We start from the raw sequence: 20647 nt of genomic DNA, 5'->3' as shown, positions 1-20647 counted from the left end.
CTTTCTCATGTCCTCTTGATCTCCATCTTCTCTCTCATGATCCTCGTCTCATTCTGTATTCTTCATCTCTCCATCTTCCATTGCCTCCATTTCTTTTCATTTCCTTCTCCTTCTATCTTTCTCTTCTTTTTCCTCATCTTCTTCTTCTCCTATTTTTCTTTCTAATGTTTCTATTCTCAACCTCTTTTCTTCATCTCTTCACCTCCCAATGTCTTTACTTTGTCTTCTACTTCACTCTTTTTCTTCTTCTTCTTCTTCTTCTCTTTCCTCTCTTCTTTCTCGTGTATTTTTGATCTCCTTCTTCTTCCTCAAGTTCCTCGTCTCATCCTGTCTTCTTCATCTCTCCATCTTCCATTGCCTTTTTCCCTTCTCCTTCTCTCTTTCTCTTATTTTTTCTTATCCTCTTCTTCATCTTCTTCTTCTTCTTCTTCTTCTTCTTTTTCTCTAAGAATATTGCACTAGCAGTCTCCTCCAGCTCTCTATAGATGATAATAATATTTCATACAGCGATTCGAGAAAACAAGATAGTCTTGTTGAAAAGTCGAATCGTGTGAGTGTTGTATTGTTGGAGAACGGAAAAAATCATTGTCTATTGGTACGATTTTTCTCTTCCACTTACTCTTCTCTCCTCCTCCTTCTCTTCCTCCTTCTCATCCTTCTTCTGCTTCTTCTTTTTTTCTCCTTCTTCTTCTTCTTCGCCACCTTCTTCTTCTTTTTCTCTTCCTTCACACAGTTTTCACCGATAGAAAACTCCAATCTCAGCACTCATAATCTGCCATGAATCATGTCTTGTCTTGACTTGTCGATGAAGTATGGACTGAGTGCTGCACTGCACTGAGAATCAATAAGGCGAGAAAAGTGGAAAAGTGCGGGAAATCGTGGAAATGGCAGAGAGGAAAGTGGAAAATTGATGCCTAACATGTTTGGTCTCTCGTCTCCAGTATGACGAAATTTCCCAAGTGTACCCTATTTCACTTCGCTCTCCCTCTATTCTTAGCTTCCTCTCTCCTTTCCACACTATTCTTTGTTCTCTGAATATTTCTTGTTCTCCTTTCCACTCTATTCGTCCTCCTATTCTTCTTCGTTCACTATTTTCTTCTTCTATTCCTTTCTCTTCTTCTAACATATCTCCTCTAGTATCGAATCCTAACCTTTTTCATTTTTTTCCCCACACTATCCCTTTCTTTCTTTTATTCTTTCTCCTATCCTCTCAACCTCACTTATCATCCTTTCTTCTCTCCACCCTATACCCTCTTCCTCAACTCTCCCTTGTTCCTTGTCCTTCCTTCTCTTTATCTTCCTCTTCTTCTCACTTATCTCCTTCTAACGTTTTGGTAGAGAGTTAGTGGGGAGGATATTTTTTATATTCTTTCCGAAGAATGGACATTGATATGTCCAAAGCTCCGCCAATATATGTAGATGCATAACAATATAATTATCCATAGTTATTATATTACAAATTACTTTTTCATATCATATACTTTCAATAATTATTTTCTTAGTCTATATTATGTAAATTCATCTATAATTTTGCTGTATTGTAAGCTATTGTATATAAGTGTATAAGCCAGTATATATTGAAATCTACATAAATAAAGTACTCAATCAATCAATCTATTATCGAATCTTGTCCAATTTCCTTTCCTTTTTCTCAAACTATTCCTTTCCCCTTTCTATTATTTCCAGTCTACTCCTTCCTTTCTTTCTCTCTTCCCCTACATCTCACTTTTTTTCCTTTCTCCTTCCCATTCTATTCTTCCTTCTTATACTTCTCCTTGTCCACTATTTTCTCCTTCTATTTCTTGCTCTACTATATTAATATTTTCTGCTATTATCAAATTCCAACCTAGTCTTCTTCTTTCCTTTTTCCAACACTATTTCTTTTCTTCCTCCTTGACCATGCTTCCCTTCCTTTCTCTCTTCCTCTCCCTCTCACTTATCTGCCTTTCTTCTTCCCACTCTATTCTTTTCCCTCCAGCTCTTCCTTGTCCACTATTCTCATCTTCTTTCACTCCCTCTTCTTCCACTATCTTCTACTATTATCAAGTATCATGACCTACTTCCTTTCTTCCTCTCTCCTTCTTCCATTCTTCCTTGTTCATTTCTCTCTTTCTTTCTTCCTTCCTCTTCATTTTATTAATCCCTTTTCTCCCATTATCTCTCTATATATGATAAAAATGGTCAGAATATCATACTATTCTAATAATGACGGAATCAGGTTATGTCATTGGCCAACGAACTCGATCTGTAGAGCCTTATGGTTCAAAGAAAATGTGTTCAAAATACGAATTTGATTCAAGGAAGCGATCTAAGGTTATCAACAAACATACAAACCCACAAAATCGATCTGTATAGCCTCATAGTTCAAAGAAAATGTGTTCAAAATACGAATTTGATTCAAGGAAACGATCTAAGGTTATCACCAAACATACAAACCCACAAAAACAAACACCAACTCTAGCCTTAAGAGAAAACTGTAAACTAGCTTAGCTCGTTCAAGTATTATTATTACTGAATTTCTCAATGAAAATTAATATTGTTCTCAAAAATGTTTGTATGTTGTGAGTTGATTGATGATAGCGTTCCAAGGTTATCACCAAACATAGAAACTTTGAAACTCTCAAACGGGCAAGAACTCTTGCCCAAAGACTCGATCTGTAAAGCCTTATGGTTCAAAGAAAATGTGTTCAAAGTACGAATTTGATTTAAGGAAGCGATCTAAGGTTATCACCAAACATACAAACCAACAAACAAACACCAACTCGAGCCTTGAGAGAAAACTGTAAACTGGTTTAGCTCGTTCAAGTACTATTATTACTGAATTTCTCAATGAAAATTAATATTGTTCTCAAAAATGTTTGTATGTTGTGAGTTGATTGATGACAGCGTTCCAAGGTTATCACCAAACATACAAACTTTGAAACCCTCAAACGGGCAAGAACTCAAGCCCAAAGACAAAAACTAGGAGCTTGCTGAGCTGGTTCATACCTTGAGACAAAAAAATCCAAACTAATATTTTTGATAGTAACTCATAACTTCTTCTGGTTTAGTTTCAAGGATGTGAAATGTGTGAAGGAGCGAATGAGAAAATGATAAATATATTTTTATAGACTTTTGTCTAGAATCAATTGTCTCTCCATCTTTTAATTCAGTTTCAGCATTAAAATTGATTTTTCTCATTGAAATCTATTTTTTTCTTTTTGTTAACAGGTTATCGACCTCCGTACCCCCAACTCCAAATCGGCCAAACACAACCGACCCCCCTCAAGCGCCCGGTTAAGCAACGCGGACAGTGTACACCCAACTGGATTGGTGACCAGTATGGGCGGAACCATAGTGAAAGACGGAGTGACCACCGTCCACGAGACCAGTGTGTTGGGAACCTACATCAATGGCAAATATGCGCAGATCCTGCACAGCACTTCGCACATTTATGGGAATCATCATCACCCAAACAAGAAAGTGAAGCCTACTTCTGCGTCACAGCACAGGATTTTGAAGACGGCTGCTCCTCAACAAAATAGAGCTAATACTAGGTGAGTTCATTATCTATTCATCCATTCATTTGGTAGAATTAATCATGATATTGAATTTTTATATCTTATTTATTTAGAAAATTTTAAAAATTGTCAAGGAAATTCCATATTGGTCGTATGAGAGGTAGGTACAATATTTATACAATGTCCTTGCTACTGGTTCTTCTTCTTCTTCTTCTCCCTCTCCTTCTTTTTCTTCTTCTTCTTGTCCTTTTTTTTCTCCTCATTCTTCTCCAGTCCTCTTCTTTCACTGCTTCTTCTTCTTCTTTTTGTCCTTCTTTTTCTCTCCACATTCTTTGGTAGAGAGTTAGTTTTGATAGAGAGTTAGTGGGAAGGATATTTTGAACATTCTTTCTGAAGAATGGACATTGATATGTCCAAAGCTCCGCCAATTTATGTAGATGCATAACAATATAATTATTCATAGTTATTTTATTACAAATTGCTCTTTCAATATAAACCAGTTCAATAAAATTTCTTAGTCTATATTTTGTAAATTCATCTATAATTTTGCTGTATTGTAAGCTATTGTATATAAGTGTATAAGCCAGTATATATTGTAATCTACATGAATAGAGTACTCAATCAATCAATCAATCAATCAATCATTCTTCTTCTGTCCTCTTCTTTCACTGCTTCTTGTTCTATTCCTGTGCTCTATATTTTCTCTTGTCTTCTACCTTTTCTTTTCAGTCTTCTTCTACTCCTTTTTTTCTACCTCTCCTTCTTCTTTCTCTTTCTTCTTCACAATATTTCTCTTTCACTTCTTCTTCTACCACTTTTCTTGTTAATTTTCTTTCTCCTGTTCTTCTCCTTGTTACATCTGTTCTCCCTGTACTTATACTTCTAATTGTTCTTCGTCTCCTTCTTCTCTTTCTTCTCCGTTTCCCCTTTCTTCACCTTTCCATTCTTCTGAACATCCTCCCTCTCATCCTTTTCCTTTGTCCTCTACTTTTACTTACTTTCTTTTTGGTGGTGTTCACCTTCTTCTTCTTCTTCTTCTTCTTCTTCTTCTTCTTCTTCTTCTTCTTCTTCTTCTTCTTCTTCTCTTCTTCTTCTTCTTCTTCTTATTTTTCTTCCTCTTGAATTTCTTCTACTTTTACCACTTCTCCGCCTTATTCTATTTCTTGTCGACATCCTTCTCCTTCTCTTCTTCTTCTTTTGTATTCTTCTCCTTCTCTTCTTTCACATCTTCTTCTCCTAATTTCTGTCTTCTTCTTCGGCTGGTTCTTCTCCTGCTGTCTTCTTCTTCTTCTTTCTCCTTCTATCACTTTGTTCTCTCCTACTTCTTTTCTTGTTTTCTCCCTCCTTCTCCTTTTACTACCTTCTGCTCCAATGAATATTCACTCATAATACCATAATAGAAGCTTGAAAGTCTTCCTATTTCTCAATATTGCAATACAGAACATAATTTTTTTATCAATTTTTTTTTTCATCAATTAATTCATTATTTATTCCAGACTGGAACCAACCCCAGCCTCAACCCTCCAGGAAGAATCAGCCCTCCCCCTGGAAGCCCTGTTCAACTCACCCCCCAGCGGCAACCTGATCCGTCAATCGAGGCGTCCTGCCGTTGGAAACAGTCCACCCTTCAAGAACCAGCAGAACCGGTTAAGGGGCGCTAAAGCCGGCAACCAACCAGCTGTCGACCTGGCAGACAACGAGGATGACGTTGCTCCATATAACTTACTACGTATTTTTCGTTGCCATGTTGCAAATCTGGAGTGCAAAAAATTTTCCCGCACTAGAGCGGAAAAGTGATTCTTTGCGTTCTGTAATCAGTGCAGCAATGGCCACTTTCAACGTAACTGTAGGAAAAATAATATTGACTACAGGGAAAACAGCTACATTACCCTGATAGGGATTATTCACAGCATTTGATTAGGGTTTTCGTTCAATAATAAATATTAGTTGAGGATTGTCGAGAGTGGATATTCCGGGTGTCATGGTTTTTGTTTGTGGTATCAATTTTTTCATCATTATTTATTTGAAAAAGGTCTTTTTTTATTCCAGTTTCAGAGCATTTCTTATCATATAATAGATAATAAGCACGAAAAGTGACAGGAAGACAAAAACTAGCGTTTAAAATGGAGTATACATATAATATATAATATGAAATAACAGGATAACTTCAAAAAGAAGTCACATTCAGACCGGTTTCTGAGCTCGGGATTTAGCTAAGTTCTAGACATTAACAGCTGGAGTCAGAGAATTGGCTTTCCGAAACGGGGCGTAGTCGTAGTCATAGTCAAAGTTACGTTTAAAATGAATCTACAAAGACTAGAAAATTTAACACAAAATAAAATATAGAGAAAATAGTGTAAAGTTTCAGCTATTTTGAATTATTCAGGGATGTTTCATTTCGTTAAGTTAACGTTTCTAATTATAAAAATGAGAAAAAGATTCATTTTGCTGCAACTATTTATTGTGACTACGCCCCGTTTTGGAATAGTTATTTGTGCAACTAGTGCGCAAAGTGTCAATTTGCTGCACCGAAAGAAACGTTTACGCCCGAGCCGTAGGCGAGGGCGGAATGGTTTCTTGAGTGCAGCAGAGGAACTCTGCGCACATATTTCACATTAAGTTTCTCCTACAGTTACCATTGAATATGAAAAGTGGGTAATTATGGGTAAAATTGCCTGAAATCCATCAAATGTTTTTCTGTGTAATTTTATTATTGATAAAAACCTTAATCCTAAAATCCTAAAGTCCTCGTTGTCGTTGGTTATAATATATAATGAATAATAATTAGCGCGTTGTGCTTGGTTGCACCTCTGCTCACTATAGCAGCCACAGCAGTCACTGTTACCAACTTCATTTTGATTTTGCTGCACTGTTGCTCCATATAACCTACTAAGTATTTTGCGTTGCCATGTTGCAAATCTGGAGTGCAGAAAAATTTTTCCCGCACTAGAGCGGAAAAGTGATTCTTTGCGTTCTGTAATCAGTGCAGCAATGGCCACTTTCCAACGTAACTGTAGGAAAAGACAATTCTCTGACACCAGCTGTTTAAAGTCTAGAACTCAGCTGAATCCTTAGCTCGGAAACCGGCTCTAGATGATATTATGTTTAAAAAGGATTTGGAAATAACATCACGCAAACACTTGGTTGTGAGATAGGCATTCAATTTCATCTTTGGCTATTCGTTTCGAATATCTTATTGGCTATTCTATCTTATTCCTCATATTCTTATTCTTATTCTATTCTATCTCATCTATTCTATTCTACAATATTTCAAAATTACCCTACAAGCAAGTACTCTCTCCGTGGAAACTTGACAAAGAGTCCTTTTTTTCAAAGGTTCTGAAAGAAGTTGAGTTGTAATAAAAAAACTTGTTATTTCCAGAAGTATTCATCGAGGCAATATTATCCTAACTGCTAACCCCTCCATCTCACGAGACGCACAGTCCTCAATCTCCTAAATTCTCAAAATGAACAGAGCTTCAATCTCCCAAAGTCATCTCCCAATCTCAGATTAGAGTGTAAAACAGTGACAGAGTTAAGGGAAGAGAGAGAGAGAGTGAGAGAAGAAGGATAGAGAGATAGAGGAACAAAAGAAAGAGATAGAAATAGAGAGGGAGAGAAAGTGAGAGATTTCAAGTGATGAACTTAATCAAGAGAGATGACAATATATAGGAGATGCCTAAGAAGATATATATATATATATATATATATATATATATATATATATATATATATATATATATATATATATAGAGAGAGAGAGAAGAGAGAGAAGGAAAGATAGTGAGAGGGAGAAGGAAATATGAGGATTGGAAGAAGGAAAGATTGATTGAGTACTTTATTTATGTAGATTACAATATATACTGGCTTATACACTTATATACAATAGCTTACAATACAGCAAAGTTATAGATGAATTTACATAATATAGACTAAGAAAATAACTATTGAACTGTATATGATATGAAAAAGCAATTTGTAATATAATAACTATAGATAATAATCATATTGTTATGCATCTACATAAATTGGCGGAGCTTTGGACATATCAATGTCCATTCTTTGGGAAGAATATTAAAAATATCCTCCCCACTAACTCTCTACCAAAACGTTAATTTCGTTATTTAAACTAAGGATTTATTTATTAATGGAAATATTGTAAAAGTTTTAATCAATATGAATATTGAAGAGAAAAAAAAACAGAAAATTGATAAAGTAAAATAATTATATAGGTAGATAAGATCAAATAATTGATTAATAAAATGAAGTAGGCTGAAAGTAGATCAGGGTTATCAAATTTCAGTAATATACAGCAGTATGCAGTGGATAATTGAAATAACATGAGTTTATATAATATATATATATATATACAATTCGTTCTATAACATGGTTTAAAGGTTTATATTGGTGGAATGGGTGAGGGATGGTTGTCATGTGATCGTTCTAGGGCCGGACAGTTTCAGTCATTTGTTCCAAAATATGTTTTTTTAAAGTCAGGTTGAAGCTCGCTCGGCTCTCGATAGACCTGATAGAAACAGGAAGTGTATTCCATGCACGACAGGCACTGACTAAGAAGGATTTTGTGAAAATAGTAGTTCGATGATTGGGTATCCTTAAAGTACTTTCTCCGGTTCTAGTATGTGAAGCATCTATCCTCCTACCTTCAGAGACAAATTTGAAATCATCTTTAAAATAGTTCGGATTACCGTATTTCAAGATATCTCTAACAAGCTTGACTATTCGAAAAAGCCTCTGATCGGGAAGCTTCAATGTTGAACTAGCAATGTGGGCTGGGGTGATATGATCATGGCGTTGGAGAGAGTAGACGAAACGTAGACAATAATTTTGGCAACGCTGTAGTTTATCATTCAGAGTGACTTGCATATCGTTAAGAACAGAATTACAATACATTAAATGTGGGAAGATGAGAGATTGAACCAATAATAATTTAATGTTTCTAGGGAGGATATCGTGCATTTTCTTCAATGCATGCATGGCTGAGAATACCTTTTTACAAGTTTTGTTCACTTGTTCTGACCAGTCAAGAGTATTATTCATAATAATGCCTAAATTTTTAACTGAGCTACAGTAAGGAATGTCATTACCGTCTACACTAATTTTGTGAATCGATTCAAGGTCAATATTGTTTATAAGACGAGAATATCCAATTATAATGGGTTGTGTTTTGATGGGATTAAGCTTAAGGCCATTTTTCTTTGTCCATTCCACTATCGAATTGATATCCTGATTCATTATTCCAACTGTTTCATTAATTTTTGTTATGGGACAGCTTAAATAGATTTGAAGGTCGTCTGCATAAGTATGGAAACTGGAGAATTTGATAATGGAAGAAAGGTCATTAGCATACAAAGTGAAGAGGAGAGGGCCTAAAATTGAACCTTGTGGTACTCCATGCATAACGTTTTTCCAAGTTGACTTTTTGTCACCGACAGATACACATTGTTTCCTACCTAATAGATAGGATTTAAACCAAACTAACGAGTTGTGACTGAAACCAAGAATAGCCAACTTATTCAGAAGGACTGTATGATCAACAGTATCGAATGCTTTAGAAAAATCAAATAGGGTGAGGATGGTGCATTTTCTTTGGTCCATAGCTAACCTTATATCATCAGTGACACGAAGCAGAGCTGTCTCAGTTGAATGGAATTTTCTAAAGCCTGATTGAAAGTTATGAAGCTTACTATTGTTGTCTAGAAATTTTACAACTTGAGCATGAATGAGTCTTTCTAGCACTTTGGACAATGCAGGTAAAATACTGATTGGTCTAAAATCCTCAACTTTATTGGGTGATGGAACTTTATTTAGAGGGCGAACCAGAGCAAACTTCCAGTTTTCAGGGAAAATGCCTTCTTCAAGTGACTTGTTGAAAATGTATGTAATGGTTGGTAAAACAGCAAATAACATCTTCTTGATAAATTTAATAGGAATTTTGTCTACACCCGTAGCATTACTATGAATACGTTGAATTGCTCTGAAAGTGTCTTCTTCTGAGATTGGATGGAAATGAAATTGATCAGTGATTGGTAAATCTAAGTTTGTAACCTGCTCTTCAAGATCATCTATATGATTAGCAATGACAACTTCGTCGCGTTGGTTAGAGTGTGAAACGAAATGGTCATTTATATTATTCAATGGTAAGTCAATTTGTGGATTCGATTTCTGTTTGCCAAGCCCGAATTCTTTTATTCCCTGCCAAAGTGATTTAGAGTCTTGTCTATTGTTTGTCATAAACGAATTCAAGTACCTAATCTTTGAGTTCCGTAATTCCTGTTTAACCCTATTTCTAAGGCTCCTATACTCTATCAAACTGTCCAAGTCAAATGTCTTTTTAAATTTTCTATGTGCTTTGTCTCTACGTCCCATCATCTTAAGTATGTCTTCAGTCATCCACGGTACTCGTCGTTTTCTATTAATCCTCCTTGTCACATAAGGTGCATGTTTGTCATACAAAGTCAAAGTCCAATTCTCGAAAGTCTTGACCATGTCATCAACTGAGGGTAATGCTTCAATTTGATGCCATGGAGTCTGAGCCACATCAGTCAGGAAGGCGGCTTCATCAAAGTTTTTGAAGTCTCTATAAGTGATAATTTTCTGTTCTGGCTTGGGTATCTTATGGGAAAGTACACAGTAGATCAAATCATGTCTAGAAATAGCTGGGACTGAGATTTGGCCTGCTTGAACAACCTCATTGGGATCACTAACAATGAGAAGGTCAATGAGTGTGTCTGATTCATTAGTATGATGAGTTGGATCGAGGGGTAAAATAGTCATGTTTAGGCATTGGAAAATTGTAGTCAGTTGAAAGTAGTCAAAGTTACGATTTGTCATGTTCAAGTCGGTGTTCATATCCCCCATAACTAGTATACGGTTATAACAAGGCATAAGAGAAAGCAAGGCATTTTCGAAATCTGTGAAATGACCTATTTTTGGTGGGCGATAACAGATACCAACGAGTAATTTATCAGTACTAGATAAGGATAATTCAAGTAGCATAAACTCTGGTCTGGAACAATACTCTTGTTTAGATGTGATTAAAACTTTGGTTTGATACCATCTTTCACATAAATTGCTACACCCCCACAAGCTTTATTTAATCTATCATTCCGGAAAAGATTATATCCAGGCAATGCAACAAAATTTGATGAAATACTAGGCTTCAAAAATGATTCGGAAATTCCGATTATATTGAAGTCCTGAAAACGGAAGATTGCTCTGAGTTCATCAATGTGGCAGCTGAGGGATTGTACGTTAAGGTGAGCAGCCTTGAAAAGTTTTTTGAAAGAGTGGAGCTTATTTGCTAGAAACATACCTGCGTCATTATTACTATTATTGAAATAATCATACCTACTTGAGGGCGAGCGAGCTGACGTGTCAGTGAGAGGCATCATGGAAGCAGCAGACCAATCGTGAACCGACCTCAGAACGACACATGACGGGGGAAATGGGGATGAAACTGATAAAACTTAACCTAAATGAAAAAGTCTCTTGATTCGAGTGCATTCAGTATGCCTTGACAGTTCGGCTCCCTTCACTATTTAAAGCACTAGTTCAAAAATTCACTAAACACAATAAGATGTAGATGTGTGGAGTCTCGGTCACAATAAGATTGAGAAAGAACTGGTAGTGGGAGATCTGGTCCAAGTGGAGATAGAGCGAGTAGGTATCCAGTAGTGGAAGAATCGGGTCCAAGTGGAGGTAGAGCGAGAAGGAATCCAGTAGTGGAAGAATCGGGTCCAAGTGGAGGTAGAGCGAGAAGGAATCCAGTAGTGGAAGATCGAGTCCAAGTGGAGACAGATAGAGATTGGAAGAAGGAGAGATAGTGAGAGAGTGAGTGAGAGAAACATTAGTAGACAGAGAGTCACCCTAGAATACCACTTGCAGCCAAAACATAATCAACAATCTTGATGAAAAACATAATGAATCCACAATCCAGGAATAGCTGACACCAATTTGTCCCGAAGAGAATTTGTCATGAGTGAAAGTGAGAGAGATAGGTTGAAAAGGATAGAGATAGGTGGTTTCAATAGAGCAAAAACAAAATTGTCCCGGAGAGATTAAGAGAGTATTCGTCAGCTATGAGCAAGAGCAAGAGATAGAGAGAGAGAGAGAATGACAGTGAGTGAGAGAGAGACGGAGTGAGAGAGAATTGGAGAGAGACAGAGAGAATTGGAGAGAGTGAGATGGAGTTTAGTTGGTCAGTGAGAAAGTTGGAGAGTAAGTGAATGAGAGAGATAGATTGATTGATTGATTGATTGAGTACTTTATTTATGTAGATTACAATATATACTGTCTTATACACTTATATACAATAGCTTACCAAGACTTACAAATTACAGAAATATAGATAAATATGAATAAGTGAACATGATATGAAAAAGCAATTTGTAATATAATAACTATAGATAATAATTATTGTTATGCATCTACATAAATTGGCGGAGCTTTGAACATATCAATGTCCATTCTTCGGAAAGAATATTAAAAATATCCTCCCCACTAACTCTCTACCAAATTATTGAGTGAGAGAAAGAAAGAGATTAAGTGTTAGAGTGGGAGAGAGACAAGGTAAGTGTGTGGAGGAGATGAGATGATAGAATAGAAGGACTGTATTCATTTTAGACCTAGGAGAGCGAAGCTAGGGCACAGTCGGCCCTCTCTTACACTTAACCTTCCAATACAATACTAAATTATGATTCAACAATGATACTCAGTAAAATAAAATGGAACAAACAAAATTTAAATGAATAATAGTAAAGAGGAGAAAGAGAAAGAGAGTGAGTGAGGGTATGGGGAGGAAAGGATATAACTGAATCCTGAATTATAAAGAGTAAATTTGTCAACAGTGAGAGAGGTAGGAATTTGGGTAAGAGAGAAAAGGTATGTGTGAGTGAGGGAAGAGTGTTTGAGAGAGAAAGAGTGAGTGAGTAAGAGTAAGGGGTGAGGGAGTGAGTGAGAGGAGAGGAGGATGGAGTAATGCAACTCAATCTGAGTGATAGAGACTAAATTTGTCAACAGAGAGTTGGAGAGCTAGTACATGTAGAAGAGTGAGAGAATATTAAATGATTGGGGGAAAGAGTGAGAGTGAGTAGGAGACAGTAAGCAGAGAGAGAGAGAGAGATAGAGTTGAGGAGAGAGAAGTAATCCAACTGAATCTGAGAGAAGTTGTTTGATGAAATTGGACTGACAAATGTCGCTCTATCTAGGAGGCAGAGATATAATCGCACACTATTGTCTCCCGCACTTTATTACTCATTGGGGACATCTCTACGCATTCTCTTCTTTCTTCTTCTTCTTCTTCTTCTTCTTCTTCTTCTTCTTCTTCTTCTCCTCTCTTCCTTTTTCTTCTTCTTCTCCTTCTTCTTCTTCTTCTTCTTCTCCACTCTTCTTCTTCTTCTTCTCCTTCTTCTTCTTCCTCTTCTTCTTCTTCTTCTTCTTCTTCTTCTTCTCTTCTTCTTCTTCTCTTCTTCTTCTTCTTATTCTTCTACTTCTTCTTCTTCTCTTCTTTCTTCTTTCTTCTTTCTTCTTCTTCTTCTTCTTCTTCTTCTCCTTCTTCTTCTTCTTCTTCTTCTTCTTCTTCTTCTTCTTCTCTTCTTCTTCTCCCAGCGATTTTGATAGAAATACCTAAAACAAATGGATACAAAAGACCACAGTTAATTATCATGAATAGCAAAAACATTAGTTTCCTCTATAAACTATTTCAGCAAAGTATAGAGATTGAATTCTATCTACTCAAGTCAATGTTATCGGCCAGAACAAGGGCGGCTTGTCATTGGTTGAGATTTGGCTGGACACGCCTACTCATTGCATGAGATTTGACAATTTGTTGCGTTGCATGTAATGTTTAGAAATAATTCTGCTTTATTACAGAATTCATGCTAGTTTTTCGAATTTAACTTTTCGATTTCTCAATTGCTTGAATTATTTTTCTGATTAGTCGAGAGTTTCATGATATTTTTCATTCATCTTTGCCGAAAATGACTATACTGAGGTCCACGTTATAATGGCATTGTTTAATTAGGAATGTTATTGCTATCCTTGTCTATTATTCAACAAAGAGAATAGCGCTATCTCTTTCTCGCTTTACTCTGTTGCCAGATCGTTTTTTAACAATGTAGAATTGATTATTAATTAACAAAATATTTTATCTTAATTATAAAAACTCATTATGGAATTATTGAAAAATAGAATTTTTTGCTAAATAAGATATAATTGATTATTTCAAACGAGAATGAACTGTTAATATTAGTCTACATCAATAAACCTGTATCTGCTACCGTCTATAGGAGGCATTGACAAGACAGAGGTTCGGCAACGTTGTTCTTCTATCTTTTTCCACTGCCATTATAACGTGGACCTCACTATAGTTTTTGAATATCTCTTTTTGATTGCTGCGATTATGTTTCTGATTAGTCGAGAGTTTTATAATATTTTTCATTTTTATTTTTGTCAAAAATGACTAACCAAGCTTCGTGTAGGCTACTTCAGCTTATCAGCATCAGCTTCTATTATTCACAAACAGCTTCGACTCAAGAATATCGTGTAGCGATAAAATCATCCAATTTCGTCATCATCTCCAATCATGATAACTGAGAACTTAAGAGAAAAACTTTTGGATTTGAATGTACTCCAAAAGTTCTGAATTTTGTAGTTCAATTTTTTTTATTGTATCGTTCATCATTCATTATTTATCATTAATTATTGCTTTGGTATGTGAATTATTCATTCATAAATTTATAATATTATCATTGCTTTTGTGTGTTTGAAACTTATATTGCATGCTACATTTTGCTTTATATCATTGTGTTGTGTAACATGTGTACTGTAGAAGATTGGCAAAGGTTTATGACAATAACTCATAATTAATTCATCAATTTACGCTTACAACATTACATTCTCCCTCATATCACCAGAGAGAAAAGATAGCATAAGAAGATATCCCATGGTATAGGGCGTTTATATCCCAATTCCACTGTTAACTGAAGCCGATAGTCCTAGTTTTTGATGAAGCTATGTGACGCTGGTAGTCTCTCATACAGTGCCCTTCTTACACTCTAACCCCAACAAAATAGTAATAATATAGACAGTAGTCGAAAGTAATTGGCTTGAATAATCATTATTGAACGAAAATCCAAATTAAATGCAAATAATATTCCAAATTTCTAGCCGATTTTTGTCAACTCAAGCCAATCACAGATGAAAATTTCTGAGATATGATATCAGATTTTTTCAAATGCCGATGGATAAATGATTATTATCAAACGAAAATTCAAATTAACTGCTTTAAATAACCCTGAAGACTTCTGCTACTGCAGAATTTCTATCTAGCTGTTTACCCCGTTGTCAATATTTGCAGTAGCAGAAGTCTTCGAGGTTATTTACAGCATTTAATTTTGATTTTCGTTAAACAATCATCATTTATTCAGTAGGATTTGAATAAATCTGATATCATATCTCGTGAATTTCCATCTGTGATCGGCTTAAATTGACAATAATCAGCTAGAAATTTGGAATATAAATTACCTCTACCATAGGATATCTTCTTATGCTATCTTCCCTCTATAATATAAAGGTGCGTACAGATTTACGCGCCGCGAACATAGGCAATTCACTTTTAATCAGCTGATGCCAAGCTTTTTATATCTGTATCTTACAGTCTCTGTAAAAATACAGATATAGTCAGCTGATTAAAAGTGAATTACTCATGTTCGCGGCGCGTATATCTGTAGGCACCTTTACATTATCATCGTGTATTACATTCACATTACACACATTACATCATACAAAATAGATGTATTACATCAAAATAACATTTCAAGGTTGAATTAGACAAATTAAATCTTGAATTTCATCATAGAAGCCTAACTAATATCCAGTATTAATCATCTATCTAATACATAACCTCATATCAAGCCCGAAATACATGGAGCTTACCATACAATGCTTTGAAACCTTAACACCTTTTCATGAAATTTATTTCATATTGTTAGCATTCCTTATTATTAACATAAAAGCTACTCATTTATTTATTTTACTCATTGACTGAGCGAAGTGAGGTCTATGATTCAAGTCGACGGTTTGGCAATTCTCTTAATGTTTAAATGTTTATATGTTTTTATGTTGCGCATTTACGGCGAAACGCGGTAATAGATTTTCATGAAATTTGACAGGTATGTTCCTTTTTTAATTGCACGTCGACGTATCTACAAGGTTTTTGGAAATTTTGCATTTCAAGGATAATATAAAAGGAAAAAGGAGCCTCCTTCATACTCCAATATTACCATAAAAATCAGACTATAGAATTATTCATCATAAATCAGCTGACAAGTAATTACACAGATGTGTGGAGAAGCCAGTCTATTGATGTATTTCCATAAGGTCTATAGTTTCAATCATGTATTTGTGGATGAGAATACTGTTTGAGGTCTACTGTTCACAGAACTACTAGTGGGTAATGTACAGATAACGGCTCAGTTGTAGACAGTTAACTATAATACTACCCGTTCAAAAACATCGAACATCTTGAAAATTCTATCTTTTCATCAACGTTGTAGACAGTTGCAGCCAGACCTGATAACAGCGCTCACACTCACATTCCGGGACGACACGTCACGGTACAATAGGACAGAAAGCTCTATGTTTATTTAGGATTTTTTCTAGACTTTTTAAATTGATAAATTATTTATCAATTTTTGAGAAAACATAACAACAGTTCAATGTAACTTATTGAGCGCGAGGTCTACTGTTCACTGAACTACTAGTTTATCCAAGATACAATATTGACACTGATGTAATAACATTGGTAGATACATAACATTGCTTCAGACTTCAAGCATAGGTTAATGGGATACAGAGATGTTGATATATGAACAGTGGTGACAGTTGAACGTTATAATCTCACAATAAACCGCAAAATATTATTCATTCCTGGATGAATATTCATTACTTCAATATTCATCCGGATGACCTTCAATGTAGATTATAGTGAAGGAATTCATGATGCTTTGGGGATCTAATATTGATGATAGCTCTGTCAGTGGGAAGCTTGCTTGGAGTTGAGTAATTTACAAATTATTCAATATTTTATGAATGAAAAATAGTATTGGAAATTGCAGGGTAATGACAATGAATAATTTACGAATTATAAGGATAATAGTATTGGAAACTGTAAAGACATTGAGTAATTCACAAATTATTCAATATTTTATGAATGAAAAATAGTATTGGAAATTGCAGGGTAATGACAATGAGTAATTTACGAATTATAAGGATAATAGTATTGGAAACTGTAAAGACATTGAGTAATTTACAAATTATTCAATATTTTATGAATGAAAAATAGTATTGGAAATTGCAGGGTAATGCCATTGAGTGATTTACTAATTATTTAAGATTATTTGAAGGATGATAGTATTGGAAACTGTAAAGTGAAGACATTGAGTAATTTAGAAATTGTTCGAAAAGGAAATCTCATTGGAGATTATGGAGTGGTGACATTGATGAATTATTCAAATCTATTTGAAATGAAAATTTTATTGGAAATTGCGTAGAGATGATATTGATTGATTTGAAAATTATTTGAAGGAAAAATAGTATCGGGAATTGCAAAAAGAAATGGCATTGGGTAGGCTAAACTAGGAATTATTCAACATTATTCAAAGATTGCATGAATAAATCTTTTTAAGAACTTCTATGGATCATTTTCCTTGAGTAATGTGAAATTTATTCAATATATTTGAAGAAAATTATCAGTAATAGAGTTAAAAGGATATTAATTGAATTGCAAATTGAATAAACTCATTGAATAAACACATTAGAATTTCAATAACCTGTTAATTTTGGAGGTAATCCAATTTAAAGATTGAATGAATAAATCTTTTTGAGAACTGCTATGAATCATTTTCCTTGATTAATGTAAAATTTATTCAATATATTTGAAGAAAATTATCAGTAAATAGGATATTAATTGAATTGCAAATTGAATAGACACATTAAAATTTCAATAACCTGTTGAATTTGGAGGTAATCCAAAAGGTTTGTCATTTCTATTAATAATGTGGAGTCCTCTAGTGAATAATTTATTGGAGATCATAAATAGTGACATCGGATTATATTGCTATAGTGAGGTCCACGTTATGATGGCAGTGTTTGATTAACATTGGTGTTGCTATCCTTGTCTATCGTTCGAAAAAGTGGATAGTGCTATCCTTTTCTAGCCCCACAACGTTCCCAGATCGTTTTTAATAATGTAGAGTTATAGTAAATCAACAGATAAAACAAAATAAATCGAATAGCACCCTTTATTCTTTAAAAAGCATTAGAATAGTTAAACTATTATATAGTTGTTCAATTATTTTAATGTTTTTTAAAGAATAAATGGTGCTATAAGATTTATTTTGTATTATTAATTTAAAAGCAGCTCATGTCGATAAGTGTTTTAGATTAACAGAATATCCAAATCCCAATTATGAGAATTCATTATTTGTTCATTGGAGAATAGATTCTCTTGAGGGAGAAAATATGATTGGTTATCCCAAACTAGAACGGACAATATTAACTGTTTCCACAATGTAGAAAAATAATTAATCAACAACATATTTGAACTTAATCATGGATATTTATTTATTAATAGTAGTAAAACATATTTTCTTGAAGAATAAAATACAATTATTGATCATTTTTAACAGGAATGAACAGTTGATATCACATCAGATATACCGGTATCAGATATCCCCTATAGAAGACAGAGAGAAGTCAGAGAATCGGCAACGTTGATCTCACATCTTCCTCCACCGCCATTACAACGTGGACCCCACTATAGTCATGAATCACAGTCATAAATAATGCAGATATTGATGGTTTAAACTGTCATTGAGTAAATTGAAAAGCTGTTACTGTGTGCTTTACAATTAAATTGCAGGAATTATTTATGGGAGTCATAAACCTGGGTACAAGTTTTTATGAGATCGTGGGTTTATGGGATCATTGATTGGGGATAATAAATCAGTGGAATTGATTATTATCATATGTGGCTTATGGGGATTGGATAGGTTGTTATTGTGGCAATGAAAGCTAGGAGATGGTACAAACTGAAATTGAAGTATCTTTTCGATGTCCTGGATTGAAAATCACATGAAAATATGAATTTAGATAAACATTTGAAAGTTTTCGCCTATGGATAATTATATTAACACTTTTGCTTTGTTTCCAAGCTGAACCTGACTCTCTGATATTTTCCCTTCAAATAATGTGACATTGGATCTAATCGTTGTTACAATAGTGGATCACAATATAATCTTGGCTTCTGAATTATATATAAACTTTTGCTCTGATTCCAATCTAAACCTGACTCTTCATATTTTCCTTCTAAAGAACGAGGCATTGAAATCTATTCGTTGTTACAATATTGGATTACAATGGAATCTATTCTTGGATATCATTGAGGAAATTGAAACTGGTTTTGGTTTCTAAGACATTGGCCTATCAAATCAAATCAAATCAAATCAAATCAAATTTTTATTCTCACAATTTACAAATAATACAGTACAGTTACAGTACATTTTTATATATACCCTAACGTTATGAGAGACTCACATGTAGGCTTAAGCCTGTGTTTGTGAGGGCCTGGCGTAATTCGCTGAATTTAAAATCGATAAACCAAATTATCAATGTTCAGTAAAGTGAAAGCGGGAATATCGAGTAGTGTGGGAGGGTCACTAATGCATTATGATTGGTAGTTGACTGACTTCTCAAGGTTACAGTCTGCCATTGGCCGAGACGAGACACGCCCATACTGGGCGGAGCTTTCAAGCTTTAACAGTAGTTATAATACACAACTCAGCAAATACTGAAATACTGTACTAGCACAGTATGCACATAACACAGTATGCAAAGACTTCATACAGCCAAGGTACTCAAACACAGTATTCAGTAAACTATCAAAAACAGTTGAGGAACAAATACTGTGAATAATGTGAGATCTATTCAGAATTCAAAATTTGTTTATTTGCAGAAACCCAAACTATTCTAGTCATGATGAATGAGAAGGAAATACAAGTTATCAATGGGATAGGTACGAGAACACAGATGATGAATAAAACATTAATACAACACAAACGTCACGATTAAAATTGATTTAATAATTGAAATCGAGTAACTGAATCTTATATTCTTTAATTACATTGGCATTTTTCTTTGAGAGCGAGGTGTAAATATGATATATCGAATGGACATATTTAGATACATAATTAATCGCAGAGTTATAGAGTTCAACACTTTGTTATGTTCAACATACTCTTCATCAGTGATCATCTCACATTGAATTTTTCCACGATTAAAATTGATTTAATAATTGAAATCGAGTAACTGAATCTTATATTCTTTAATTACATTGGAACTGTACTTTGAGAGCGAGGTGTGAATATGATATATCGAATGGACATATTCAGACACATAATTCATCGCAGAGTTATAGATTTCAACACTTTATTATGTTCAACATATTATTCATCAGTGATCATCTCACATTGAATTTTTCCAAATTATCCCTGAACTGACACTTGATACACAAATCTAAAAATAACATTAAGATACACAACTAAAAATACTACAAATTCACAAATATTAAACTCAAAAAATCTTCAAATCCACAAATTTTATAAATAAATATTCAAAACAACCCCTGAACACTTTTGAGTTATTGTCACCCCTGCCTTTCTCCCTACAGGTTGACCGGTCAGAGCCGCTTTTCTCGGCCCTCGAAAGGAGGTGCAGCAGCTCCCCCCCATGCCCCCAACAGTGACGATCAACTGGCCACCGTTTCTGTCTACAGTGAGTCTCCAGCCTCATCTTCAAGGAGGTATCAGTCTTCCAGCTCCTCCAGCTCCAGTCAGAACACCCCTTCCAGCCAGGGTCAGTCCAGGAGAGGAGGGTTCAGGCCTGGTGACAAGGGAGGTGATAGGGAGGTTGCAAGGGAGAGGGATAGCGGGAGAGAGAGCGGTGGTAGGAGGAATTTTAAGCCTTCTAAGGTAAGATGAAATTCATAATTTGGATGTTTAATGGATGTTTTATTAATGATATTAATAAAAAACGCACCCCATTTGAATCACAAAACTGTATCAAATTAA

General features: G+C 34.8%; 1 protein-coding gene across 1 annotated transcript in view; it reads left to right on the top strand.

Annotated features, from left to right (window-relative positions):
- Positions 1 to 20647, top strand: part of LOC111044132 — a 100475-nt gene that overhangs the window by 66842 nt on the left and 12986 nt on the right. Inside the window, 3 exon segments of the mRNA XM_039438558.1 lie at positions 3211 to 3536; positions 4997 to 5229; positions 20211 to 20548. Coding sequence (XP_039294492.1) covers positions 3211 to 3536; positions 4997 to 5229; positions 20211 to 20548 — 897 coding nt within the window.

The sequence above is a fragment of the Nilaparvata lugens genome, chromosome 12 (assembly GCF_014356525.2).
Source record: "Nilaparvata lugens isolate BPH chromosome 12, ASM1435652v1, whole genome shotgun sequence".
NCBI lineage: Eukaryota > Metazoa > Arthropoda > Insecta > Hemiptera > Delphacidae > Nilaparvata > Nilaparvata lugens.
Note: the sequence above shows the minus strand (reverse complement) of the source record. Positions and strands in the feature narration are given on the sequence as shown.